Consider the following 27,060-nt stretch of genomic DNA (forward strand, 5'->3'; position numbering starts at 1 on the left):
GCTAATTTTGTCTACATGAAAGCTGTGTTTCCGATCTTTGTGGAAAACACCAAAAAATGGACATGAACAAAGTTTTTCCAAACAAAAAGCTTTTATTTTGCATCATCAGGCCTGTCCATTTATGCGGTCTTGGTAGCCCTGGTGCGTTTCTTCTTGACCACCACGGGCTTCTGGCTCTTCAGAATGGCGCTGACACGACGCAGGGCGGCCTGGAGGCGACGACAACAAATGACAATAAGGCTCATGATGGAAAGCATTTATTGATTTTTTTTTTTTTCAAAGAGCAACACTGACCATGCGCAGGTCCTTCCTGTAGTTGTTCTTGCGGTTGCGGATGATGTGGCGCACGCTGTTGAGGGTGGCGCGGGCGTTCTTGTTGATGGTGATCTTGTTGTAAGAAGTGGCAGGCCTGTTCTGACCTGGAAAACCACAAAACATCGTCTTAGCATGCAAGCTAACTTCTTTCCAAGAGCGTTTTTACTACGGGTGTGCCCCCCCCCCCCCCCAAAAAAATCTATTGTCATTTAGTATGATTCAGAATCGATTTTCTAATGTCCCAAAATCGATTTTATGTAAATTATTTTATATGGTCTTGCCTTTGTCTGTGTGTGCCTTTATTTAGAGCGCTGTTCATGTAGTACCCAATTTGGCCAGTGTGGTTCCACGCGGCCTAATACACTTTTAAGTTGTAGCCACATTAGAGGGTAGAAGGAAAAAGTCATGATCAAGTTATTCCAACAAGTTTTTTTTTTTCAGCGTGGAGTCGTTCTTTTGAGTCATAAAAGTGCCGCGAGTAGCGCGCTAATTAGCATTAGCAAGCCAGGCTGCAACAGATCATTACAATTCCTTGCACATCTAGACTGAAGCAAAAATCATTATCAATCAAATCATTTCGAAAAAAAAAAAAAACTTTCTTAATCGAAAATAGATTCTGAATCAAATCGCAGACCCAAAAATCTGAATCGAATCGTGAGACATTCAAAGATTTTCCCCCCTAGTAAGTAGTCAAATACTTCCGTTTTCCGCCCATACCTGCGCGCTTCTTGATCACGACGACCACTCCTTTGCCGTCAGCCGCCGGCTGCACGCCCACCGTCTTCTTGTGCACCAGTCCGTTGAAGCGGAACGAGTTCCTGGACTTCAGGTTGTTGGACTCCTGCCATTGGCCAGCAGGCAATTCAAAGTTCACAAACGTTGCAATACATCCAAACCCCACAGAACTCAACCATTTGAATGTACTGCGCCTATATGTGTATTTTTATGTTCTTTTTCTAATCCCCTAATATGTTAGCAGAGGAATGACTAGTGGAGGACCCCGGCTAACAGGTTATTCATCTGAAAGGGGGATGTTGTTGGATGAGTTTGAAATTGTATTTAAGTGTTTTGTATTAATTAAGGACACAATCTCAGATGACTTACAGTACTGTAGGTTTGTCCATTCCTCTTGAGGAGGAAGCTGGAGCAGTTCCTGATCACCATCCACTGCAAATGGGCCGACATGATGAACCTGGACAACATTAGATAAGATTACATTCAATTTTGTTAATCTGTTACAGGACATAAGGCTACTATTCTCAGACACATTTAAAAAAAAAAAAAAAAAGTTTGCCATCATTCCCATTCCAAAGTCAATTGTTCAATTTATATAAAGCATCTTCAGAATTATTCGTTTCACAATATAATTGATACATTTAAGTCATATTTAACATTTCGAACGCATTTTAGTTGAGCCTTCACACGCTATTTCAACGAAATGAAACGTGAGCTGGACGGCGTAATGCAAAAGTGACAGGAAGACAAACGTGCACCCCAGTATTAGTAATTGGAAATATAAACAAAACCAGTGAGGACTCCCGAACTAATATTCATACTAGAAGGGGAAAAAAAGGTCACGTTAAAATCTTTAGAAACTGTATGGTGGCTAATAGAAGCCCGTTTGCTAATGCTAGCCCCGCACGACGAGGCCTAACTAACACGGCATATTTAGTCGCCTTTTTTTGTAAAATGCGCTCACTTATTATTATGTTGGGTGACAAATATTCAATATTTTACACAAAAGTCCCAAACACACGTTGAACAAGCAATAATTGTGTCTGTTTTAATAAACGACTGCTAGCAACCGGAGCGACCACGTTACCTTCTAGCGGAGGAAAAGGAGCAGAGAAGGCGGAAACCGATTTACCCCAGCTAAAGCAAGCGATCAATCCGCGCTTAGTGTTGAATTTGAGAATATAACAACCGTCAGATCGTTAACCTGCTTTTGTATTATCTTTCTTCACATAAATAACTATTTCTAAATTCAATTGAAATTATAAAATATGCTAAAAAATAAATTATGTTAAGATCTATTTTACCACCAAAGCAGCGGATCAACACATCCTCACTTCGTCCGTCAATGGGTCTTTACGTCATCATTATGCGCCTCTTGTTTGTGTACATACAGCACTCGATATTCAAGTTGCAATCCTCGTACAAGGAAAAAACGACACGATTTCACTTCAACTTGAACAAATAAACCAATGCTAAAGTAAATATATAGCGCTGTTAAACCGCGATAACATCAAAACGGAAATTTGACCAAATGGGAAATTGTAATTTGGTGCAACGTCACAATATGCTGAAATATAAAAAACACATTATTCAGCTGCATTGAAAAAAAATCTACACTTGTCCACTGATGAGACAGCGCCAAGCTCAAAACATATGCATTCCACAACTTGGGGCCTATGGACTGCAAGGCTCGAACACTTTTTGTTTTAATTTTGTTTGAGAGGCATTAGTAAGCAGACGGTCGCAGTCACATTAAATGTGTGAGGAAACATGGACAAGGATAATGATGTGGAGACACTTGGTGAGCAGCTCTACACTCGGATTTCCCCCAAATACAGCGAGCACGCTGGGAAACTTACAGGTGAGGGTGAATGTGTTATGCATGTTTCCTGCAAAAGTATTCAATTTTATTTATTTATTTATTTTGCTCCCAGGTATGCTGCTGGAGCTTCCTGCACCTGTCCTGAGTAGGATGCTGCAGGATGAAGCCATGCTCACGACGGCTGTAGAGAAAGCAGTTAGAGCCCTGCAGGTGGATTTGCACCAGGAGCACAGGTACACGAAATAAAAACGTAGGAATGGATTACTTGGAACGGTCTTGGGCTATGTTGAAAGAGGGATGGAATGATTTTGTATTTTAGAGACTGCAAAAAAAGAAATAAATTTTAATGTAAAAAAAACCCAACATATTTTCAAGATTAAAGTCAAGAGTGTAATGAGAATGAAGTGATATTTATTTTTGGATAAAAATAAAAAATAAATTTAAAGTTTAAAAGAACATAACAAAAACAGTAGTCATTTTTTGTTCCATGTCTTCCAGAAAGAAGTTGTATATTTAAAAAAAAAAAAAAAAAAGTTATATTTTTTCAGATAAAGATTATTGTGATTGGTTGGCAACCAGTTTAGGGTGTAAGAAAATGGATGGATGGAAGATGTTTATTTTCAAGAGAAAAAAAAGCTGCATTAGAGTAAAGTCCTAAATTATCCAGATAAAAAGTTGCATATGTTTGAGAAAGTTTATACTTTTGGTGTAAAGTTGTACAGGAAAGAAAGTTGTATATATTTTTTAGAGAGAAATAAAATCACATCTTTTCATCATGACTTTGTCTTGACATGTATTTTCGAGAAAAAAAATTGAATATTTTTTAAATTAAAAGTCTACTTTTGTATTAAAAAATGTTATGAGAATGAAGTTGTATGTTTTCATCATTAAAGCTGTATATTTTCAAGATAAAAATGTTTTAAAACTTCTTCTTTTTTTGCACATCAACATCAATTTATTATCTGTGAGAAAGAGTAATAGGGCCACTACATATCCTGGTTTCACTTCCCCTCAAAAAATATGACTTCATGCACGTAATATTACAACTTTAATATTGAGTGTGTAGGACTTGCTCAAAGAAAATATAAAAACTTTTTTCTTTAGAAAAGTAAGTTTATTCTCATGAGGTTACGGCTTTAATCCTGTAATGTATTTTTTTTTCCCATTTCATGGTGGCTTCAATTCTTTGTTTGTATATTACAGCAAAATATCAAGTAAGGAAGAAGACGACGGCTCCGTGTCATCTGACTCTTTGGGCGAGCAGCTTTTTGACCTGGTGGACACTTACAACACTGGATACTCACAGAAGATCACAGGTTAGCTGTCTGCGTGACAATAATATAAACACAAATTCAAAAAAAAAAAATTCTGACTCGAAATCCCTGCATGGAAATGTGTTTGTGATGAATTCCACAAAGGCATGTTACTGGAGCAGCATAGGGAGGCTGTGTTAAAGCTTCTATCGGATCCCAAACAGCTGGAAGAGCAGCTGAATGCAGCGCTCAAGACTTTACAACAGTATGTCCCTTTTAATCATGTGTGCACTCAAAAGTGGAACCTATAAAATCTCTCGCTCTCTCTCTCAGTATAATTATTATAAGAAAATACTGTGCTGCGGTCCAATAATTTTTTTTTTTTTTTAATGTGTATGTATATTTTTAATATGTCGTGATATGTGTGTGCTTGCGTGCAGGCAGCGCATCGAGGAGACCGACGTAAGCGACACGTCGGATGCCGAGGAAACCGACGGGTTGGGAGAAAAGCTCTTCACTCAAGTGGAGGAACTAGACCAGATTCACGCGCATGAAATCACTGGTGAGCCACAGAGACAGCAAGTCTCATAATTGGGAAAAAAATCCACAAATTATTGGTTTCCATCCAATTGTTTCGATCTTTTAAGCGAATTTCTTGAAAATGCGCAAAACGGACATGCGACTTAAGCCCTCTTTTTATCTGTTCTTCTTTTGCAAATATTGAGAGGGGACTCCACCGCTAGGTGGCGGTGTACACCATAGAGATGTGAGCCACCAGTAATTTAAAAGAAGAAGCAGAAGACCAGGATGTAATCGCCGTGCGATGACGTCGAGTTTTCTTTTGTAATTCTTGATAAAACCGTAGCGTTTATTTGCTGGTGTCCATCTAAAATAGCATTATTATACGCTTCTTTCATTAATTCCAAAAAGATTTCTGTTTGTTTCCCCCAACAAAACCTTACTTCATCGTCCGACATTGCTTTGTGACGACAAACGTACGTGTGACATCATATCCGGTCAAAACGTGCGACGTGTATCCGGTCTTGCCAGCGATTATTTGCAAAACCCGTTTCCATAGCCAAAATTCGCATTTTCCTTTTTTCGACACGCTTTAAAAGCCACCCCCTCTAAGCGTAAAAACGTTTTTGTGAATTTTGGGCCCTTTTCCGAATTTCTAGCGTTTTTATTCAGTTTTATTTTCGCATTTCTTAAAAATTCGAATAAGAATGGGTGAATGGAAACAACTATTGACAGCCTGTACCGTAATTTGAACAGGGGTGTGTAGACTTATTATATCCACCGTAGCCTAGAAATAGATTTAAGTGCCACATCAGGGAAGGTTTTCAGTGTGTATGATCCAATGGTGTAATTGAAGGGGGGGGGGGGGGGGGTCAATTAAAATTAGAAATCAGATTTTTGGGGGTATCAAATTGGGAATTTTCATTTTCAAGCCACATCGTGCAGCTCTAATTACTGCATATGTTTGTTTGTAGGTATGTTGATGGAGATGGATGCTGATATTCTCCGCCAGTTGCTTAGCGAGCGTACCATGCTGGAGGCTGCTGTTCGCAAAGCACAAGCAGCCCTTTAGTACATCAAATATTTGAATGAGCTTATATTGAGTCTACTATGATGAGTAAATGTGTTGCTGCTGTGCCATTTATGAAAAATACCAAATCAAACATCCCAGCTTCAAAGTCTCACATCCTACATTTCAACAATCCCACATTTGAGCATGAAAGCGCAATTTAATTTTTCTTTTCAAACTGAGTGAGTTTTAGATAACCTTTTCACGAAGACGCCGTATGCAAAATAAACAGACACGTTTGAAAGTGCTCGAGCGCAAAAATACCTTTATTAAGTATTTGCCTTTGTTTCTTGCATTTCATATGACCAATTTGCTGAAACAAAAAGGGGACCTTTTCAAATCAAGTCTACAAAACAAAAAGATGGAATTAAATACGAGGTGAGCTGAAGGTCCGGCGGGGCTGATAAGTAATTCCATTAAAAATCACGTTAGTAAATTACAGTGTGTGTACTTACAAGTAACATGAATTGGTGACATTTGCTGTAAATGCTTTTCGTCAAAGCTAATCACACAAAAATTGGCTCTCCACACACTCTCACACACACATACCTTTATGCCTAAAGCTCATAAATACAATCGATCTGATATACAAACATTTGGATAGATTTTTTTTTTTTTTTTTTTTGCACGTGGTGGTTCAAGATTCCTGCTGGTCACTTCTCACTCGAGACAAGATGTTTGGACTTGAAAGTTGAGTCGTTTGATTGACAAGGAGGGCTTATAAATAAATATGTGGAAACATGCAGCGTCCTCACATCCAGTCTGGTTCCTTTTGGGGAGGGGGGGTTGGTTGGTGGGGGGACACACAACACAGCAGACGACGCACTACAAGACAAAGTGGTTCTAATGTCTCCACAAGAACATCATTACAAAAAAAAAACACACAGAGGAATTTAAAAAAAAAAGTCCTTTCTAGAATCAGACGCACGTTTAACCCCTGGGCGTTATTTGTCCATTTTCTGTCTTTTTTCTGTTTTTCATCAAAGAAAAAGCATTTGAAAAAATATACTAGGGACCTGACATTTTACCAGGATTGTTTAAAAATGTAGAAGTTCAAATTGGCGCCATGCTGTAATTTATAATTATTACCAAACAGGAGGGAGAGATTCACACGAAGTTGTTGTAATAATGCCCGATTTTGGCTCATTGACTCCCATTATAAATTACAGTTTTTGATATGCTGTAAACCTGACGTGTTATAATGCATTTTCCGTGATTACTGATGCAATCGCTTCTTTGATGAGTCATAAACATGAAAATAGAGGAATTTGTGTGTTTAAAGTGTTAACACAAAAATTCACTAGTTGGCGCCAAAGGCTAATAAATGAATACAAAATGCATGCATAAAAAAATTCTATTGTTATGACTTATGACCTTGTTTGAGCCTCTAACTGTCATATGAAATATTCAAATTAGTCTTTTATTTTATATATATATATATACAGCATAGTTAGTCTTGCTATTGGCATGATACTGCTATTATTGTCCATAGGGGGCATTAAAAAATAAAAAATTAAATAAAAACTATATATATATGTATAGATAGGTCTGATGCCACTGAACATTTTGAGCAGTTGAAAGTGAAAAAATATTCATAAATGACTAAGTTATCTCACTTCAAAGGAAATGCCAGATTTTGGCAAAATTACAAGAGTTTTGTGCTATTCAGAAAAATGCCATTGTGAAAAACTGGGCATGCATAAAAAAATTATATTGTTATGACTTATGGACTTATTCAAGCCTCTAAATATGTCATATGAAATATTCAAATTAGACCTTTATTTTTTCCTTTATACAGCATACTTAATTTTGCTGTTAGCATAATACTGCTATTATTGTCCATAGAGGGCATTAAAAAAAACGTTGTTTTTTTTAACTATATATGAATAGATAGGTCTGATGCCAGTGAACATTTTGAGCGGTTGAAAGTGAAAAAAATATTCATAAATGACTAAGTTATCACACTTCAAAGGAAATGCCAGATTTTGGCAAAAAATACAAGAATTTAATCAAACTATAATAACGCCCAGGGGTTAAGACACGAGAGGGAGAAAATACAGACTGCTTTTGCTTACAGTAAAGCCAAGAGGTGTTTGTATTTGTACACTAAATGATGCCTGTGTAATATGTCTGCTTTAAAAAAAAAAAGAAAAAAAAAAAAAAAAAGACTTTCAGGAATTAAAGAGTGTTTGGGACAGAAAGCGGCACGTCCGCTCGGTGCGTCTCAGCTTCCAGGTAGCCGTCGTCCGTTTACAACATGGTGGTGATCTGTGGGAAGCGCAAACACACAAGATGACTTCTAGAAACCGCAGTGAAAAACATTTTTTTTATCCGTCCTCACCTGTGCTGGGTTATAAAAAGGCGGCGCCTCCAACAGGTGCATTTCTCAGGCCTGGATGACTCTGTAATGACAAATGACTGTTATGTTGTGGCCGTAGTTAGCCAAAAACAAAACTCAATGCTAAAGTCAAATTACAAACACACAAGCTAAGCAAATGTTATTCATGGTTTTTAATGCACAGTGGAGGTCAAGTTTGACTTTATTAGTAACCATGCAGACTAAATGGAGGGTTAATGAAGCTGTTTGCGGTCATCACAACATACCGACAACATGCTTGACTTTCTGACCAATGGCTGCACAGCATGCCTCACTTGTTGACCAATAGCGACCAATGAAGCTTTACTTCCCACAAATGACTGACGAACATGCTTCAGAATTTGACCCGTGACTTCCCAGAATTCTTTACTCTCGTGCATTCAAATCTGGACAGTGAAGAAAAATATTTGCGCCAAACTGATGCCTTCCTAGAATATTTTTAATCACAAACTATCAGACAACACCCCCCCACCTATACACACACTTTCAAAATAAAAGCCCCAAATTTAGAATTTTAAAAACATTTTTACCTCCAACTACCACATTTCTTGACCAATTTAAACAACTCCAACTTCAATCTATGCAGCTCACTCCCATTCTGAATCAGTTTCTTTTAATTTCAAAACAAAAGCCCCAAATTAACAATTTTATATATTTTTTCTCTCCTCCATATTGACCAAGTTAAACCATTCCAACTTCAATCTGTTCATTTCATTCCCAAAAATTGCTTTAAAAAAATCCCCAAATTAAGAATAATTAAATAAAAAACAAATTAATTACTAGTTTCTAATTATTAATTTCTTAACAGATTCAAAACTTCAAACTGTTCAGCTCATTCATTCTCCCCAAAAATGTAAAACAAAATTCTCTCTCGTTTTTTTTTTTTTTACAATTTATGTAGCTGTAATTTCCACATTTTCTGACCGAATCTCATCATTTAAATTTTATTCCTATTCCAAAGTTTTCAAAAAAAAACACCTAGCTTGTTTCCTACTTTACTGCCAATCTCATTTTTTTTTTTTACTGTTTCAAACCACATTGTGACTTAATACTTTTCAGTTCATTCCCATTCCGAACACTTTGCACATTTTCAAAAATAAAAGTCAATAATTGATTATTATTATTTTTTCTCAACATTCGTGATCAAAGCCATTGAAATTCAACAGTTGCCAAGACATTTCCCCGATTACACGTAATAACCTGAAAACAATTTACGAGTTAAACATCCATTCAAAAAACGTAAATACATCAAATCTACTTGATTGTGACTTTCTCTTAGAAGCACTTGGTTGATAGCAACTGCTGGAGACAGCAGGCAGGTAAGCAGGCACATGTCCCAACATTAGATCAAACTAGTGATGTATCAAGCAAGTGCGAGCGAGCGAGCGGGCGGGCGAGCAAGCGACGGCGGGTCGGTGGGTAAGCGGTCGGGACGGGGTGGAGGGCGGAACAGTTTTTAAAAATAAACAAGGTACCTGGTTTAAATGCTGACTCACTTCACGTGATAAAGAACTCATTGAGCTAGAACGTGACAGCTGAGGACAGCGGGAGGGGGGGGGGGCAGACAAGAAAACAAACCACAAAGCCTGATTAATCATCTCCCATGCATCGGATTAAAATCGGCGCTAATGGCTGGTGAGAGGAATGATTGTCAAAAACAAGACATGAAAAGAATTTGGATTAAAGACACACCGCGAAGAGCGAAGACTTTAAATGGACATGCGATTATGATGATGTCATGTGCTCACGCACACACACACAGTCAGCTATTCGGTGTGCAGCATCCCAGCTTCATCTCACCTCTCCAGAATGGGACCCGTCAAGGGCAGGAGGCGGGCATTGCGGGACAGGCGGTAACAGCGTCGGATTGAACATCTGATGGAAGGTTTTAAAGAGTGACAACAGTAAAAGGAGAGATTAGGGTTTGGGTTCAAAACCCATACAGAATTTCAACAGGATTCACCAAATTGAATTCAAGACCACTAAGAACTAAATGAAAACACACACACACATTTTTTTTTCTTTTCTTTACTTATTTGCTCCCCAAAACGTATAAACGACTTAGAAAAAATTTGAGAACCAAGCAGGGGGGGCCAAATGTGGTCAGGGAGGCTGCCCCATGGCGCTCCTATGTCGGGTATGCAGGCGAGAGCCCCCGCTGCAGATGTTCTATTTTAATTGTTTTAAGTGTCCCAAAGACGTATTTCTATGTTTTTTTTAATGCAAGAGCATGATGCAGCCTCAACTGCAAAGAACGGTTGAAGCAATGGTAGTTATTACAAAAACGGCCAGCAAGTGGCAGCAGAGCAAAAGAGATCAACCAGGGCCATGTTGAAAAAAAAAAATCAAATTTACCCACAGTTCTAAACAGATTTGTGAATAATGCTGCAAAACGGAAACAGATAGAAATGTACTTTTTTTTCCTGATGAAAGAAGAGACTCTAATCTGTCTTTTAGTTAAGAAAATATTTTAGACTTCTGTTTTTATATATTTAAAGACCCCGTGCCAAGTTCCCAAAGTGCAAAAAAAAAAAGCATATACCTGTGGAACAGAGCTGTTTGGCGACATCTGCTCCTGATTTCCTCCTTCGCTGCCTTCGAGAGGTTGTTGATCTTTGGGAGCTACAGCAGAAAATGTGATGAACGAATAATAACATTAACATTTTCAGCCCTTCATTGTATTGTAACTGAGCTTTTGCGTCCCGCACCTGAACTAGGCACAAATAGGTTGGCGGGCATGGGCATGGGTGCGAGAGGTGCAAAAAGTTCCATAGGAGGAGGAGGAGGAGCCATCCCGGCGGGTTTGGCAACTCCGCCGGGATTCAGCACATCCACGTATCTGTTCTTTAAGCCTGAGGAGGGAGGATTAGCAAAAGATGGTCAATTAAATTACAGGAAATTACTGTGAGTAATTCACTGCCACAAAATGTTTCAGTTTGCCTCCGAGTGGCAAAAATAAAAATTGATTTATTTATTTAAAAATAAAAAAATAAAATCTTTGACAGCAGATTCGTTTTTTGAATTATATGTTGCACACAGTTTTTGGAGTAGTAGTGCTTTAAAAACGGTGTGATTTTTTTCAAAAAAAAAATTACCGGCTCTTCTTGAGAACATGTTGACCGGGGGGCCGCTGCTCGGGGCTGCAGCGGGCCCCATGGGAACAGGCATGGACGGCATCTTGGGGAACCCGGGGGGAGGTGGTGCAAGGGGTTTACTCTAACAGGAGAGAGAAAGGAAAAAAAAAAATCAATATTTGAGTATTTTCCGACAAACTGCCACATCTCAATAATTACATATACTGTACAGACCTCTTCCTCGGGTTCGTTCAAGTCCACCCATTTCTGCTTCTTTTCATCCCACACGATCTGACAAAAAAAAAAAAAAAAAACGTCCGTCAACGCCGGTCGCCGGCTTGAAATGAGAAGTTTAGCAAACAAGCGTAAGCTTACGGATTTGTTTTTGTCGTCCGGTAAGTGAGCCTCATTCTTGCCCTTCCGGTAAAGCCACGTGGGGAGCCAGCCCACACCGCCGCCACCCTGCGTGTCAACGAGACGAGACTTGTAGATTCATCTTGAAATATCACCCAAAATCCGGAACTTTTTGCGAGTACCGGTAATGTACATGTAAATCGGAATATCCGCATTCCAAAATGAAACCTTTTTGGGAGAGTCCTTCTTGGTTTTCTTGGTCTCCTCTTTCCGGGGCTGCTCAGGAATTGGGGGAGGCGGCGGCGAAGCCTGCTTGACAGCTGAATTGCTCCTGTCGCGCCCGCCAGAGTGGGTTGAGGACTCGGAAGTGGTGCGGGAGCGCCTTCCCGAGGCCTGCAAATCGGGAAATGTGTCAGACGACAGGAGAACTACCGGCCAATATGCTAAACGATACACAAAATAGCTTGCTGGTACAAAGCTTCTTTTGCTGTAATAATTTGCTTCCTTCAATTTAATTTTCAAAACACAATCAAGCACTGGATTGTATAAAAGCTAAAAATCATATAAGCAAGCATAAAAAGTAAATGTAAAGAAATAAACTGCTTTTATAAATTGCAATTACTGTACTGATTTTGGAAAACAATCTACATTTGCAATTTTTTTATCCTCAATATTGTGATTCAATATGCAATTATTTCTATTATTATTTTAACTAATTCACTGCTATTGATGATATCAAAAATTTATTTGAACTATTTCTATTAGTTTCACCTTTTTTTTCCCACTTTTGTCAACAAGAGTATGAAAACCTAGAAAATGTATTGTACATTTAGAACATATTTAAATTTGTGATTAACTAGTGAAGTCACGTGATTAATTACAATTAAACATTTTAATCACCTGATGCCCCTAATCGAAAAAAATAAAATATTATTAAAAAACGAGGGGTGTCAGACGATTACATTTTTCAATTGTAATTAATTAATCGCATGACTTCAATTGTTAATCACAAATTTAATATCTGTTCTAAATGTACAATAACATTTTTTTCTAGGTTGTCATACTCTTGTTAACAAGTGGGAAAAAAATGTGAAACTAATAAAAAATAGTTCAAAATGAATTTTTGACGTCTATAGCCGTCAATGGCAGTGTTAGAGTTAATATGCAATTATTTGGGAAAGTTTTAATAAACAGTAATAGTATTACAGAACTTTACCTATGAGTATTGCTTTTATGGTCCTGTTTTTTGGTCATGACATTTTTATGACAACGCTTGTTTAGCTGGTTCATTTGATTATATACAATTTTCTTTCTTTCTTTTTTTTTTTAGCAATAGAATTGTACACTTTTGTTGGCGCCATTGTTATTTATTGACAAAATGTATTCCTTCCGTAAAAAGGTGTTCCTGAAGTAAAAAATTTAATTAAATTGAATGATAGATATGTATTTTCTTGTATTTTGCATTTTTTGGGGGGTAAAGTTCTGTGATAAAAAAATTATTATTATATTAGTTAATTTCACGAGCGAACCACCAACTCACCCGGTGTACTGAAGACTGTGACGTGGTCCTCGATCTCCTGCCAGGCCCCTGCACACAAAAAATCAAACGTTAAGTTCTGCACGTCAACAAGGGGTTTAAAAACACAAAGTGCTGACCAGCTGCGCCATGTGGTCATAGAAGTCCATCTGCGGCGTGACGGCGCTTCTGTGCGGGGATACCGGTTGGTTGATCTGCATCTCCGGCGGTGTCGCCATGTGCCCGCCCATGTGCCCGCCCATGTGCCCGGGCGAAGGCGGCATGTGCGCAGGCATCGGAGGCGGCGGGTGGCTCCCTCGCACCGGCGACTGGGGTACCTGGGGTGGGGGCATGTGGGGTGACGTCTGACCCATCATGTGAGGGGGCGGCAGCCCGGGTTGCTGGTGAGCTCCCGGGTACATTTCCGGTTGCTGGAAGTGTGGAGGAGCATAGGCGGGATCGTGCGAAGGGTAGCCTGATAAAGGAACGTGGCCGGGTGGCCCAATGGGTGGTACTGGGTAGAACTGTGGCACGTCGCTGTAGGGTTGAGGCGGGGCCATTCCGTCTTGGAGGATGGAGGTGGGAGCTAACAAAAAGGCACATTTGTTCGAATTCAGGATGGAGTTCAAAACAAAAAAAGATTTCAAAATAACAACAAAAATGATTTTAACATGCCCCCAGTCATACCAAAAAAAAATACATACATAATTTTACAATCATTTTAATTAATTAACTAATCATTAAATGTAATTTTTTAATAATAGTATAATGGGAAGGGAAGCAGATAAAGTGCAAATGTAAACAAAATTTGTATATATTTTTTTAAACAGTGATTCAACCCAAAATTTGTATTTTTTTTTTAAACAGTGATTCAACCCCCCCCCCAAAAAAAAGATTAAAAAAATTAAAAACATTATTTTAACATGGCCCCAGTCATAGTAAAAAAACAACAAAGAAATAAACATACCTGGTAATTAATTTTACAATAATTTTAATTGATTAATTTTTTTTTTTTTTTTTTAAATAATAATAGAATGGAAAGGGAAGCAGGTAAAGTGCAAATTTAAACAAAATTTGTATTTAGTTGTTTTTTTTTTTTAAACAGTGATTCAACCACCCAAATTTTTTTAGATTTTAACATTCCCCCAGTAAAAAAGCAACAACAACAAAAGACATACTTTAATTAATTTTACAATAATTTTATTTGATTAATTATTCATTCATTTAAAAAAATAATAATAATAGAATGGAAAGGGAAGCAGATAAAGTGCAAATTCAAACAAAACATTTTTTAAATAAATTGATCCCACTAACACAAACCTGGAGGCACGAGCTGTATTCCCTGCGGTGCCGACCCAGGCAGCAGTGAGCTCATCAAAGGATTGTCTGGGCCAGGACCGTCCAGCTCCATCGTCATGTTGTAAGGTTCAGCTGGACTAAGCTGATCCAGGTCCGAGCTGGGGCTGCTGCTGGTGAATTGTCCAGGGCTTGTTCTGTCGGCAGTGTAGGCAATCGCACCCGTCTAAAGAAGAAAATGAGTGGCATGAGTTGTTTTTTTTTTTTTAGTCCAAGCCATTCTTCCTGGAATGCCTAATAATGGTCTTCCTACTCACTCGGATCTGCCCATCCAGCTGTCTGAGCTGGATCAACCAATCAGGCTCATTGAACAACTCCTGCTCGGGCCTTTCTTTCAGTTGGGGATCGAAGAATCGTAGCTTTTCGGACATCTGTCAAATTACACATGTCAGTATTGTAAAGTTTAGACTTTTCCCCCACAGCTTTAACCATTGCTGAATCTTAATTTGAAACCCTAATTTGAAACCCTAGCCCTAGTTTCTTACCTTAATCGAAAATCGATTTCGAATCTAATCGCACACCCAAAAATCGGAATTGAATCGTATCGCATCGTGAGACATTCAAAGATCACCATTCCTACTAAAAACAGTTGGGTCAAAAGTAACCCAATTATGGATAAAAAATGGATCAGTCCACTTATTGAGTCAATTTGACCCAACTTTCTGGTTTATTTTATATGAAATGACCCATTTTTTTTGACCCAAATAAACAAATCTGACTATTATTTATGAGTCGTTTTACACTAAAAGACCAATTTCTTGACTCAAAGTTGGGTCAAATTGACCCAAAGTAGAGGATCGGTCCATTTTTGACCCATAGTTGGGTTATTTTTGACCCAATTGTTTTTAGAGTATAGCTTCTCATCTTGAACATAACTTCATAAGAACAAAATGTGAATTGGTGAATTTATGAATAACATACAATTGAATAGGCAAAAGTTGACTGTGCTGAGCTTATACTCTGTATCGATGCACTCAATACACAGACTATTCAAGAAGTTTGTATTTAGCGACAAGGTAGGTGGCTTACCTGAATGACTTGGCTAATGAATACAGGGGAGTAGTAGGATGGCTGCACGAGGACAGTCCGAGAGATGACTTCACAGTAGTGGAAGGCCTGAGAACTTAAGCCCGCTTCGGCCAAACGGCATGCATAAATCAACTTGAAGACCTTAACAAGATGCAGCACAATTCCTCAATCTGTTATCAAAAACTCACAGAATGGCATGTACACCGCATGGCAGTTTTGTTTTCATTTGGAAAACTACCTGGAAATTGGGCAGGGAGCAAGGCTGGGAACCAAGAGACTGTGCATACTCATAAGCTTCCGTCCTCTGGATTGCTTCATTGCTCGCAAAGTGGTAGAACGGTAAACTGAAGTGCATATAAAAAAATAATCATTTAACTTAAAATGTTTAGATCATGGGAATATTTACACACACACGCGCGCATTGATTCCTCACGTGTGATTGGAGCCAATCAGAACCATCTTGGTGCTCTTCTTGGTGTAAACGCCAAGATCAGTTTGCGCCATTAAGTAGCAGAAGTGTGCTGCGTCAATCAGCCCCTTCGAAGCTAGCAAACACAAACGCATTATTGCTCTGCTCATGAATATAAAACGCATTCAAATGTAGCCGCCTACCAAGAGTGTCGCCCATGGTGGTGATGGTGCGAGTGTCCAAGTCCAGCGTGTGCGTGAGGTTAGACAACACCATGGCCAGGTGAGGGCGCCAGTCACCCCACTTCTCCTCTCCGCAGCACTGCGCCAATTGGAAACATCGAGTGAAGAAAAAGAAAATTCACACCACAATATGACATCCATTGCGAGGTATCCTACATACAAATAAATAAATAAAGCACTTACAGTAGATGAAGCAGGCATCCTACCCGACATGAGTTGGTACACCGTCTGGAGAGGGTCATTGATGGGCAAACTGTTGGCAAACCTGTCAAACAGATGGGAAATTACCATGACTTAATGAATTAAAAAAATAAAAGACTAAATTAAGCTCATAATCACCTCGTCATGACACGTGCATGTGTCCTGTTATCCATCTTACTGGCCAACAGGAGCGCATGGCCCCACAAACCTCCTTTCATAGCCGCTTCCAGCGCATCCTGTTAAGAAGCAGAACAATTCCGATTCATCATGAAACAATCACAAACAACATCAATGACTTCTTACCTTTTTACGACCGAACAGCAGCAGCTCCCTGAAACGTTCCGTTTCTTTTCCCACATTCTCCGGGACTGTCATGAAGGTGTCCGACAGCAGGGACAGCGGTCCAGCTCCTGGCTCCTCCTCCGCTCTGGCCAGCGGCTCGTTGTTGAAATCGATCAGGTTTGCTTCGTTCGGACTCTTGCCCGGAAGCCACACGGAGCGATGCTCCTTCAGCAACAGGTCGGCGATGTCGGTGCCCACCACGGTCTTGAGGAAACAAGTGTTACATTGAGGAAAGTCTATAAGGCATTTAAAAAAATAATAATAATAAAGAACAGTAAACAAATGATCTGTAAGCCATTTATTTTTTAAAGGGTAATATTTTAAAATTAAAATTAGGATCATAGTTTTGTGTAAACTAAATTCATACAATTCAGGGTTCTTGCAGGAATCACCAAGTAAAATTTTAGACCTTTATGACAAAAATTTTAGACCAACAACACTTCCTGCGGTATTTACAAAATAAAGGTGTCCACATATACCAGCTGTCAGGACAACTTTATTGTGACGAGGTGTGACAACTGTGCATTTTCTGTCAAGGAGCGCAGTCAGCGCACGCCTGTTTTTTTATTTTTTATTATTAATTATGATTATTAATTTTGAACAGGTTAAAAAAATTCTCTGTAGTACGGATGGACAGAGCGGGTGTAAGAATTTTAAGATTTGGGTAAATTCAATTTTAGACCTGGGATGAAAATAGGGTGTTTTTTTTCCCATTTAAGGCCTAAAATTTAAGTTTCTGAATTTTAGACTTTTTAACTCTTTGACTGCCAGACGTTTTCAGAAAAGGGATGCCGTGGGTGCCAGCCGATTTAAGCATTTTGACTGATCTTTCAAGGTCCACAGAAAATGATGTGTTTGGACTATGGAAACACACATACTACCAAATGAGAAAGATTGGACTCTCATCTTTCATCAGAAAAAAAAAGTTTGTTTCTACCTTATTCCGTTTTTCAGTAATCAACAAGAGAAAATGGTTAGTTTCACCTCTGTTTTGAAACAAACGTCTTTTAACGTCTTTGGCACTCCTCCATAGGATTTTACTAAACGTTATTTAACGTTTTTGGCAGTCAAAGAGTTAAGACCTCGCGAGAACCCTGACCATTAATATTGGTGCTTAACCATTTATTTGAGAGGTGTCAATTAGTTGTGACTTTTTTTATGTTAATGTCAGGCTTGCAAGGACTTGGTCCGCAACTCCCGCAAATAGCAAGTTTTGACTGTACATAATGCTACGGCAAGCTTACCCCATTCTGTCTACACAGCAGCATAATGAAGTCCCAAAGTAGGCGGGCAGAGTCTTTGTCTAAGAGGTTGTTGTCATGGGAGCAAGCCAGCGCTTTGTTTTGGGAAAACTTTATCACATCCACCTTGTGGGTCTCCTCCCTGAGGGTGATAACATCAAATGTAAGATTGTGTAAGTTAAAAAAAAAAAAAAAAGACCAAAACACTTACTTAACAAGCGGTCCAGGGAAAGATCGTAGTTCTTCCTGCTCCAAAGTATTCTGCAACATTGTCTGTAAAGTCAAAATTTACCAATTTTCAACTACATATTTGATTAAAAAACAAAAACGTGATTGAAAAACTACCTCCAATTTTCAGCAATATACTAAATTAAAACACCCAATAACGGTGATTGTAAAAAAATAAATAAAAATACCTCCAAGTTGTAAATATCTACAAGAGCAGGCTGCCCCGCTGAGGGAAGATTGGGCAGAACTTGGACGAGATGACCGCCGGGTCCAAAGCGGGCGCAACGGTGGGGCATGGTGAACTTCTCTGGGGTGGCCGGACGAGGGGGCGCTACAGGGAAAAAAATGTTGCTCACGTGAGCGAGAGATGCGAGAGTGTTGTCTTTTAATCAAGAGCTTGCATGCTTACGCTGTTCAGGGGTGATCCAGGTGCTGTCAGCCGGGTACTCGGAGGGATAGAGGTACTGGCCGTAGTTCTGGGACGCGTCGGTCTGGTTGGGGTACTGCCCGTAGGAGTAGTCCACGGCTAGCGTGGATGATGTGGCGTCATAGACTGCTGACACCAAGTCGGGCTGGCTCCTGTACGCTTGGCTCTGCAAGTGTGGAGGGAGGACAAACAATACTTGTTAAGTCAGTGATTATCTATGGCAGGGTCTCCCAAACTTTATTCAGACAACTTTAACATCCCCACAAAATCTTTTGATACACCATACAAAAATATCACAAAAAATAAATAAACGGGAACCTGAAACAAAGACAACCCACTAACAACACAAGCTAACACTATGAGCTAACGCTCTCAGTAGAGATGTATCACTTGAACATACTTCCTTGACACCAATTACTAAATTAGACTAGGCTTTGGTGGCATCTTATAACTAGTACTTCAGAAATAACACCAATAAATGCAACAGGGGATTTTTTTTTTTTGTGCAACTAGCCGGTGATGGGATCCACAAAAAACTAAATGTGAATCGGGTGAATTTGTGAATAGTGACTATGCGGGCGATTACTGCACATGGTGAAATAACGATCTCATCTCATTTCACTCACACTTTTGAAATGTGGACATTTATAGCTGAACACAAAACTATTATTCTGTTGTATGAATGTCAACGGGTGGATAAGCAGTTGACTTGGACCTTATGCAATGTCGTGCAAAATTAATTGCTCTGCCTATCATCAAAAATCACTGGCATAAACAGACAACGAAAATATATTCATCATCAATTCATGGGATCATTATTTTTTTCTTAATAAGTGCAAAAATGAATAGAGAAAATGTATAACCATTCAGCTAAATACTGGTCATTCCAATTTTGTCACATAGAGGTCAATCCATTTTCCCACTCGGCACTTGTCGGGTGCCAGTGCATCTGCATGTTAGTATAAATGAAAGTTATTTATCATTTTTCATGATAAAATGTAAAGATTTGACACAATTATACTTAGACCACAATATTACACTAAACTTTTTGTGGCAGCTGTTGGGTAGAAACTACACAACTTTAAATCACTCTCCTACAAAATAACAAAAATGGAGTTAGCTCACTGTAGTTCTCAGTGGTTCATTTATACAAACAAAGTATTTTTCAGACTAATTTACTGGGGGGGGGGGGGGGGGGACGACGACACATACCTGTTGCGACCTTGAGCTGAAGCTGCTGCGTCTGCTTTGTTGGCTATGAGAGCTGTGCACGCTGTGAACAGACTGCTCGCTATGTACGCTGCGTCGGTCAAAGTCGTCGTTATATGCGTCGGCGGCGCGCCGCCGGTAGTCGTCGTCAAAGCTGTTATCATAACCGGGGTAGTAGCGCCATTGGTCCTCATAACCTTCTTTCCTGTAAGAAATATGTTTCATTTTATATAAGCAAGACGGTGCGTTCGCAGCAAAGATTCAGCACGTTTTGCTCAATTTACCTGGCAGGATACATTTGTTGATTATAGTAGTTGTCTCGGTTTCGGTATGCGTCATCATAAGTGGACCAATAGGACTGATCATAATATCCTCTGTATCGGGGATCATATTGGCCATAGTTGTATCCTTGTGTAGGGAGCAAGAGAAGTTTTTTTTGTTTTGGTTTGGTTTACATGCATACTAAAAAGTTTGCAATTCTGTTTAAAAAATAAATAAAATTCAGACAACTATAAAAATCTCATACCCGCATAATCATACTGCTTGGCGTAATTTGCATAATATTCATCATAGGCACTTCGGTTCGCTCTGTGGTAGTCCTCAGGATAGCCTTGCCTAAGGGAAAAGGAAGCAGGACAAAGATTAAGTACAAAACATTGTAGACAATATTCAGCACGAATGAAAATCAGCTCCACACGGGACTTTTGTATTGACCTGGATGGGGGCCGGTCAGAGTACTGACTGGTCCTGGAGCTAGGTCGCTCCGGCTGAGGCTCTCGGTACTGATAGTTCGGGTCTCTGTAAGCTGGGTTGGTGGGGCCGTCATACCTGCCATACCAAGGATCTCCTCTGCTTCGATAGGGTCCCTCCTGAGAGGAAAAAAAAAAATTCTGTGACTTAGCTTTTTTTTTCTCTCTCACAGTAACAGTCATATATGAATAATAAAGATATTTCGTCTAAGCCATACCGGACAATATTGCTGAGCTCTCGGATCCCCAGGTGGGTATGGACCAGGAGGATATGGTGCTTGGCCGTCAGGGTATTCTCCATAGTTTCCATAATAGCCTCCGTACATCTGCCCTGGGCCAGGAGGAGGAGGGGGGCCGTAGCCCTGCTGGCTGCCTGCGGAAGATGGTGGTCGTGGCGGCTCTGCAGCAACTTGCTGGGAAGACCCGGGAAGGGGCGGCCCCGGAGGAACGCTTGCAGTTGCAGGACTTTGCATCTGGGCAGGATACTGGCCAGGGGAAGGCTGCACCCCCCTTACGGGCAAAGAGACATCACCTTGCCCCTGTGCCGCATTTGGCTCTGGTATCCTTGCAGGTTCTGGTTGGGGCTGCTGAGTGTGTGCGCCTGGTAAGGAAGAAGCCAGCGGCACCCCTGTGCTTGACGAAGAGGCCAGCGTGACCGGTGGGGCGGATGACGACGGAGCTATTGGGGCTAGTGGAGCGGATGGCGATGAAGCCGGCAGGACGGGTGGAGCCGATGGTAAAGAAGCTGCCGTGACCTGCGGTGTACCTGAAGGGACTGATGTCTGAACAGGAGCATTCCTGTCCACCCTTAGCCCTTGTTGCGCATCTTTGGTGACCTGCATGTAAAATCCATTACTAGACTGTTGAGACTCGTGTAAAGCAGAAGGATGGCCAGACGCTTGATTTTGGCCTTGTGATTGGTGCATAGAAAAATCAAGGAGTTCATAATTTGAGGGTTGATTATGATTGGTGACAGACGCATCTGCGAGAGAAGATGGATTAACCGGGAGAGGAAAGTGGGGGTCTCCACTCAGCGGTTGCCCACGAGAAAAAGAGGGGCGGACTGGATGGGTCTGTGCCGAAGCCAATCCGGAAGTTGCGGCTTCGGCACTTTCTCGAGTCAGATTGAGCGGAACAGGGATTGGGGAAGTAGCAGGTGGGCTAAGTGGATTGTGATTGGGGGAAAGAACAGGCGCATGGGATATACTTACACCCTGTCCAGGTGTTCTTATAGGGGGTGTACTTAGACTGGCTGTTTGAGCAATAGTACTGGGGGGAATCACGTAGTTGGACACAGGTGGTGCAATCAGAACAGGCTGCTGGAGCGATTCAGACACAAGCAGAGACGCATAGCCGAGGTTACCCTGCGAGTCTGGAGCGTCTAACTCACTCACCTTTGGTGGGTTCTCAAGGTTCTCGGAATTTTGTTGTGGGATTCGCTGAGGAGGATGAAGGTCCAGTGGGCCGTCCTCAGGAGGCTGGATGACATCTGCACTAGGCTCCCTTAATGGAGCAAGAACAGTTGGGGCAGCGGGGGCCAAGAGAATGCTCGCGCCCAAGCTGGAAGGATCACCCTGTGCCCATAAAGTCGTGGCGGGGCTCTCACAGGGCCGGCTGGCGCCAAGGGCACGCGATGACGGTCGTGAGTGAGACTGAACCGCGGGGTTTGGCAGGTGAGGTACACCAATCGGCAGCGGGTGACCTGGCCCGTAAATATTTTCCATATTATCTGGTGGCTGCTCCAGATTGCCCGGCGTAGGATCCGCGCCACCTTCCGCTACCATTTTAGCTCTGTCGACCTCGGCAGGGCGCACCCCGACCCCATGGGAGCGAACGGGCTCAAACGAGCTGTTAGCACTGGCCTGGAAAGTACCCGTCGGTTTTGGGGGGCTCGGCGTAGTGGGCCATGTTTGCTCCGAAGAGCTCGGCTGCGTGGCCACGCCTCCGGCTGGATACGAGTCGATCTGTTCAAAGTAGCCTCCGGCGGCAGCAACAGTAGCGGAAGGCAAGTGCGCATCATCAGCGAGGCGCGGGCTCTCCTGCTGAATAAAAGTGCCGACGACACCCTGGTGTCGGCGACCGGCAGTCCCACTTCCGTGACTCATACTGCTGTAGTTTGATGATGCACTAGCAGATCTCATCGGTCGGAGAATAGAATCCGGAGTCTCCAGGTTGGGGCCGGTTTCATTGGTGTCCGCTCCGTGGACTGCAGGTGACCCAGGACTACCATGGATTTCACTGGGCAACACTTCCTGGTTTGGGACGCACTCTAAATTCTCAACATGATCATATTGGGAATCAGGGGGATTTGGACTCCTTCCTTGCGACGCAGCGTTTCCATCGTTCATATAAGGTATGTGCGAATGGTCCTGAAAACGAGATCCTTGGTTATCAAAAGGAAGATCTGCAGCACCACTGTGTACAGGAGGCGCACCTTGAGGATTACTCAACGGCTGCGAGGATTCAGGAACACCGTTCAGGATCTTTTTCCGCTCTCCAGCTAAGGTTTCCTCGTTTTCTACATCATCGTTGAAAAACATGGAGAGCGTACCAGTATCTTGAACGTACGGAACCATCGCGGCGGCAGAGTCAGGCTGGGGCCCCATGTTTGGTACATGATGAGATCCAGGGTCTGACTGAGGTTGCAGGTGTGACGGAGCGGTCGCCATTTGGTGGTAGGCTGGGTCCTGTGGCGCTTGACTGAACCACGCATCTTGTGGAGCAGAAGTCTGCATGAAGTAGCTCTGGTGTTGGTAATGCGAGTTATGCTGTTGGGTCGTATTTGGTCCAACCCAATGAGAGGGGGTATTTACCGGGTTCTGGTGTGGGAGCGGATTGTGCATCGGGGGATGCCCAAATTGTGTCGGAGGGGTAGGGGCGCTCGAGGGGTACATTTGGGCCTGCGGCTGTGTATTAAAAGACTGCTGAGGAGGGTCACTCGTAGGCTGAAAATAGTTCTGAACGGATGGAGGGCGACTTCCATGATCGGAGGCCCTTTGAGGAGAGGCGGCAGCAGGAGGCACTGGCTGGAAGGGGACAGACTGAGGAGGAGACTGCGCGTGGAAATCCTGATTAAATGTCTGACTTGGTACAGGGAATGACGGCACGGATGGCGGCTCCGCGGCCGACGAATAGTCTCTCGAGTTCAAGTAACCTTGTTCAGAATGCGATGGTGTGAATGCCGTATGGACATCGGCTGCGGCGGAACTGTGAGGGCTGAACATGGGTACCCCTGGCAAAGAGGACGGTGGCGGGCCAGCTGGAGCAACTGGGACACCCTCAAGGGTCTGTGGTTGGGGAGCCAGACTGGGGCCTGCCAGAGAGTAGCTGGAATCAGGCGGGGCTTGTGTTGTCAGAGAGTTGCTGTGGGGTACCGGGACGCCCCCTGCACCCATAGGAGGTGGGGCTCGTACAAAAGCAAACGGGTCTGTCATGGGTTGGGTAGAGAGTGGGGGCATTGGAGCATTTACTGCTGCTGTTGCGGCTGCTGTATGCTTGAGAGGCCTGGTCCTGCGGAACATATTTGGTCCGGAAGGAGGAGGAGGCCCGGAGGCTCCTGGCGGTCCACTCCGGGGAGGCGGCTGCATGGCAGCAGACGAGTGACGATCAAGTCGATCCAGAAGATCTCACGAGAGAAGCTGAAATCAGTTGTAGCTGTATAGACAGAACAGTTGGTTAGCAAAAGGCAACATGTGGATTTTACCACACCTATGTTTGTGCAGTAGCCTGTGATGCCGTTAAGTCATACTGTACAACGTGGCACCTGGAAAAGTACACCCTGGACTGGTCGGGAACCAATCACACACCATAAAAAGACAAACAACCAAATCCTCAATGGACCCAACATGGATTTTTTTTCAAAATACGAGAGGAACCTGAAGTACCGGCAGAATTTCAATCATACAAAGACAATATATGCATGCATCGGCACTAAGTGGGACCTGAACTACACCGTCTGTGATTTGGTTTCCATTTCCATTGGCATTCTACACTACATCAACATCCGGTCATAGAAAGTGCAGTTTTCCTAGCTAAAATATCATGACATAGGCAAAAGTAAGCTATGCTAGAAAACAACATATTAAAAAACAACTGTGCTAGACAATTAATACTGATCATCATCTTAGATTAATTAAGGACTCTAAATTGCCCATTGGCGAGAGTGTTATCGGTAGATTGTAAGTCAACTGTGCCTTGGCACTAGTGTCCAGGGTTTAGCTGGCCTCTTGCTTAAAGTCCGTTGAGACCGGTTCTAAGTTTGCTCTCCATTTAAACCCCTCGGATGGCCACACAATTTCGCATAGTTAGCCTCCCAAGAAACACGATATCAACGTATTATCATCATCCACCACTTGTTGAAAATGCAGCCACTCGAATATTCCTCCATAAATACATTATTAAATAGCGAAATGCCAATTTTCCGTAAGGAGTTCTTGTTGCTTGCTCGACGTCTAACGTGGTTCCTCCACAGCTTAACCCCCACCCCAACATGTCCTTAACACCGAACTAGCAAAACACGGCGGTCCAAAGTCGCCGGAAGATGCCCCGATTTTGGACTCATATTGAACAGCCTTTCTCGAAACTTCACCCCTTGCAAAAACACACCCGACGAGGGCTCTCCGGCGAGCCGTACCGGGTCGCTTGTCACCCAGCGATTGCATTTTAAAAAACAAGGTCCACTACCCTGAGTGTGCTAACGTTAGCATTCGGGGTCTTGTTAGCATCGCCGCCTAGCTAGCCTATGCTAACAGCGGGGAGGGGGGAAACACTTAAGCTTTCCGCGTCAAACAGTGGGATTAAACTCAGAAATGAACGGCGTTGTTGTTGTTTGTACGTGTGTCGGTACGATCGCCGGGCGATAATAAAACATACAGATTAAGGGTCAAGTCTTACAAATGCGCAGGACAGCGAGTTTGACACACCGCCACCATCTTCAATGGCCACATCCTACTAGGCTACGTGTACAAGCAGCGTCACCAGCCAAACAACAGTTACTTCCTCGCGGTGAGCGGGGGGACAACTTCTTCTTTTAAAGGGGACATACTTCTATTTCTGAATGGGGAAAAAAGGGCAAGCACAGTGGTTTAACACTCCTGAGTTTCTCAAATGAGCTGCAGGTTTTATTCCCAACATTTGTATTGTAGGCCACACGCACAGCTCGAACATTAACACTCAACTATAATAAAATGAAAATAATGACTCAGTTCAAATGTACTGCACATATTCATTAAATACTATGCAAAGCTGGTCGGTAACCCCGTAACAAAACCCTGGATAAGCAGTAGCTAATACCTGGATGGATAACAAGTACTTGGGCTGTGGTTATTTTGCTTACCACTAAAGGAAGCCTGCGCACCATTAGATATTTACTGTACAGCACTTAGAAAATCGCAATTTTGTGGTTGGTTAGAACGTCTGCTTCACACCCTTAAATTCTGGGCTTGAATCTCGGTATCGAGTTTGCGTGTTCTCCGTGTATTCTGGCTTCCTTCCACATTCCTAAAACACGTTAGCATGTTATGTAGGTTTACCGAAGACCCCAAATTGTCCATAAGTGTGAATGTGCATGTGTTTTTAGTGTGCCCCGGCAACTAGTCCAAGATTTGCTTATCAGTATTTTGGCCAACTATAATAGAAAGTTGTGACTGTGCAATTGTAATGTAGGTAACGAACCACTAAGGGGCGGTATTGGTGTTAACGATTTACGGAAAATTCCATCGAGCAAAATGATTGCTGTACAGTGTTTTTCACCCGTTTATTAACTATTATTATTATTATTATTATTATTATTAATGCATTGTCTAATGTTTCAACCTAGCACTTGCATTTCATCATTGATAATCTGCCTCACATTTGTTTTACATCAGAATTAATTTTCCTCCTCAGTCTTACGGGGTAAATGCCACGGACTTCCGGGTTTTACACATCAGCGCCCTTTCCGGCCACTGCTGGCCGCGTTCCAACACTCGCACGCCCCCCCCCCCCCCCCCCCCCAACCGCTCATCGGCAGGAGGGCTCTGTCTACCTGCCTGTTTACAGAAAAGCTATATTTTAATATTTGGCAGACAAAACCCCAAGGAGCCCTCCTGACTATCAGTTAGATCTCTCATGCTTTGTACTGAACAATGGCAGCAGAGTGAGTTCCCAGCTTCGGCAGGTGTATGATGGCCGAGATAGGGCTAGTCATTTGTGTTGAATGGACGATAGGACTGTGTATAGGTGTGTAGATGGGGGCTTTACTGTCTTTACAGGATGCGCAGATCAGGGGATACTGTCAGGCCTCATCCTATCAGTGCAGTACAAAGAAAATGCATTTGGGATGAAATTTCAGGATGAAAAAAAGCTTTATAACCTTTACACTTGATGTCCCCTATAGCATGTCAAAGCCATAAGCTAAGCAGAGCTGCATTGAGTGTTGTTGGATGCACAAATTAGCATTAGTTAGCATTTTTTTTTCTTTCTTTGAGAACCACTGCCCTGAGGAGTAATGGCACTGAAATTAAACAACAGATTGACTGGAACCAAATATAATTACTCCAACGGCTCCATATCATATTCAAACACTAATTAGGACCGTATGTAATTATAACCTC

The 27,060-nt window shown here is 41.9% G+C and overlaps 3 protein-coding genes across 8 annotated transcripts; 1 reads left to right on the forward strand and 2 right to left on the reverse strand.

Annotated features, from left to right (window-relative positions):
* Window positions 1–72: 72 nt before the first annotated feature.
* On the reverse strand, window positions 73–2,192 carry rpl28 (ribosomal protein L28). 2 transcript variants are annotated; one of them, XM_077585631.1, is made up of 5 exons: window positions 2,138–2,192; window positions 1,420–1,507; window positions 1,033–1,156; window positions 295–419; window positions 73–209 (listed from the first exon to the last, which is right to left on the reverse strand). In XM_077585631.1, exons 2-5 carry the CDS (start codon window positions 1,498–1,500, stop codon window positions 120–122), a joined length of 420 nt encoding a protein of 139 aa, XP_077441757.1. In that variant the 5' UTR covers window positions 1,501–1,507; window positions 2,138–2,192; the 3' UTR covers window positions 73–119. The 2 variants fall into 2 exon arrangements, with proteins under 2 accessions (XP_077441757.1, XP_077441758.1); XM_077585632.1 differs by lacking the exon at window positions 2,138–2,192 and adding an exon at window positions 2,015–2,111.
* A 238-nt stretch (window positions 2,193–2,430) lies between these two features.
* Window positions 2,431–6,456, forward strand: LOC144063786 (uncharacterized). The gene is made up of 6 exons (XM_077585628.1): window positions 2,431–2,911; window positions 2,985–3,105; window positions 4,076–4,188; window positions 4,291–4,390; window positions 4,566–4,687; window positions 5,619–6,456. The coding sequence occupies exons 1-6, from the start codon at window positions 2,821–2,823 to the stop codon at window positions 5,714–5,716; spliced, it is 645 nt and encodes a 214-aa protein (XP_077441754.1). The 5' UTR covers window positions 2,431–2,820; the 3' UTR covers window positions 5,717–6,456.
* Window positions 5,962–25,461, reverse strand: sec16a (SEC16 homolog A, endoplasmic reticulum export factor). Of its 5 annotated transcripts, XM_077585624.1 has the most exons (32): window positions 25,361–25,461; window positions 21,862–24,121; window positions 20,686–21,303; window positions 20,433–20,587; window positions 20,245–20,333; window positions 20,003–20,126; window positions 19,722–19,923; window positions 18,492–18,675; window positions 18,271–18,413; window positions 18,066–18,127; window positions 17,858–17,996; window positions 16,575–16,817; window positions 16,410–16,507; window positions 16,254–16,335; window positions 16,032–16,149; window positions 15,853–15,964; window positions 15,658–15,763; window positions 15,420–15,560; window positions 14,648–14,761; window positions 14,355–14,556; window positions 13,175–13,620; window positions 13,059–13,106; window positions 11,747–11,911; window positions 11,540–11,626; window positions 11,399–11,455; window positions 11,186–11,306; window positions 10,799–10,942; window positions 10,633–10,712; window positions 9,891–9,965; window positions 9,566–9,625; window positions 8,055–8,115; window positions 5,962–7,981 (listed from the first exon to the last, which is right to left on the reverse strand). In XM_077585624.1, the coding sequence occupies exons 2-31, from the start codon at window positions 24,052–24,054 to the stop codon at window positions 8,065–8,067; spliced, it is 6,459 nt and encodes a 2,152-aa protein (XP_077441750.1). In that variant the 5' UTR covers window positions 24,055–24,121; window positions 25,361–25,461; the 3' UTR covers window positions 5,962–7,981; window positions 8,055–8,064. The 5 variants fall into 5 exon arrangements, 4 of the variants coding, with proteins under 4 accessions (XP_077441750.1, XP_077441747.1, XP_077441751.1 ...); XM_077585621.1 differs by having other exon boundaries at window positions 20,686–24,121; XM_077585625.1 differs by lacking the exon at window positions 25,361–25,461 and having other exon boundaries at window positions 20,686–22,836; window positions 22,902–22,937.
* Window positions 25,462–27,060: the final 1,599 nt, after the last annotated feature.

The sequence above is a fragment of the Vanacampus margaritifer genome, chromosome 14 (assembly GCF_051991255.1).
Source record: "Vanacampus margaritifer isolate UIUO_Vmar chromosome 14, RoL_Vmar_1.0, whole genome shotgun sequence".
In the NCBI taxonomy this organism is placed as follows: domain Eukaryota; kingdom Metazoa; phylum Chordata; class Actinopteri; order Syngnathiformes; family Syngnathidae; genus Vanacampus; species Vanacampus margaritifer.

What these genes read in the sequence shown, in the direction of transcription:
- rpl28 (XM_077585631.1), bottom strand. Translation starts at nt 1,500, where the DNA reads ATGTCGGCCCATTTGCAGTGGATGGTGATCAGGAACTGCTCCAGCTTC. An exon ending in ATGGACAAACCTACAGTACT is followed by an intron (nt 1,157 to 1,419) that starts GTAAGTCATCTG and finishes GGCCAATGGCAG; the next exon opens with GAGTCCAACAACCTGAAGTC. An exon ending in ACAGGAAGGACCTGCGCATG is followed by an intron (nt 210 to 294) that starts GTCAGTGTTGCT and finishes CGTCGCCTCCAG; the next exon opens with GCCGCCCTGCGTCGTGTCAG.
- sec16a (XM_077585621.1), bottom strand. Translation starts at nt 24,054, where the DNA reads ATGCAGCCGCCTCCCCGGAGTGGACCGCCAGGAGCCTCCGGGCCTCCT. An exon ending in AGCTGGATGGGCAGATCCGA is followed by an intron (nt 14,557 to 14,647) that starts GTGAGTAGGAAG and finishes TTTCTTCTTTAG; the next exon opens with ACGGGTGCGATTGCCTACAC. An exon ending in CATGTTCTCAAGAAGAGCCG is followed by an intron (nt 10,943 to 11,185) that starts GTAATTTTTTTT and finishes CTCCCTCCTCAG; the next exon opens with GCTTAAAGAACAGATACGTG.
- LOC144063786 (XM_077585628.1), top strand. Translation starts at nt 2,821, where the DNA reads ATGGACAAGGATAATGATGTGGAGACACTTGGTGAGCAGCTCTACACT. An exon ending in ATACTCACAGAAGATCACAG is followed by an intron (nt 4,189 to 4,290) that starts GTTAGCTGTCTG and finishes AATTCCACAAAG; the next exon opens with GCATGTTACTGGAGCAGCAT. An exon ending in TCACGCGCATGAAATCACTG is followed by an intron (nt 4,688 to 5,618) that starts GTGAGCCACAGA and finishes GTTTGTTTGTAG; the next exon opens with GTATGTTGATGGAGATGGAT.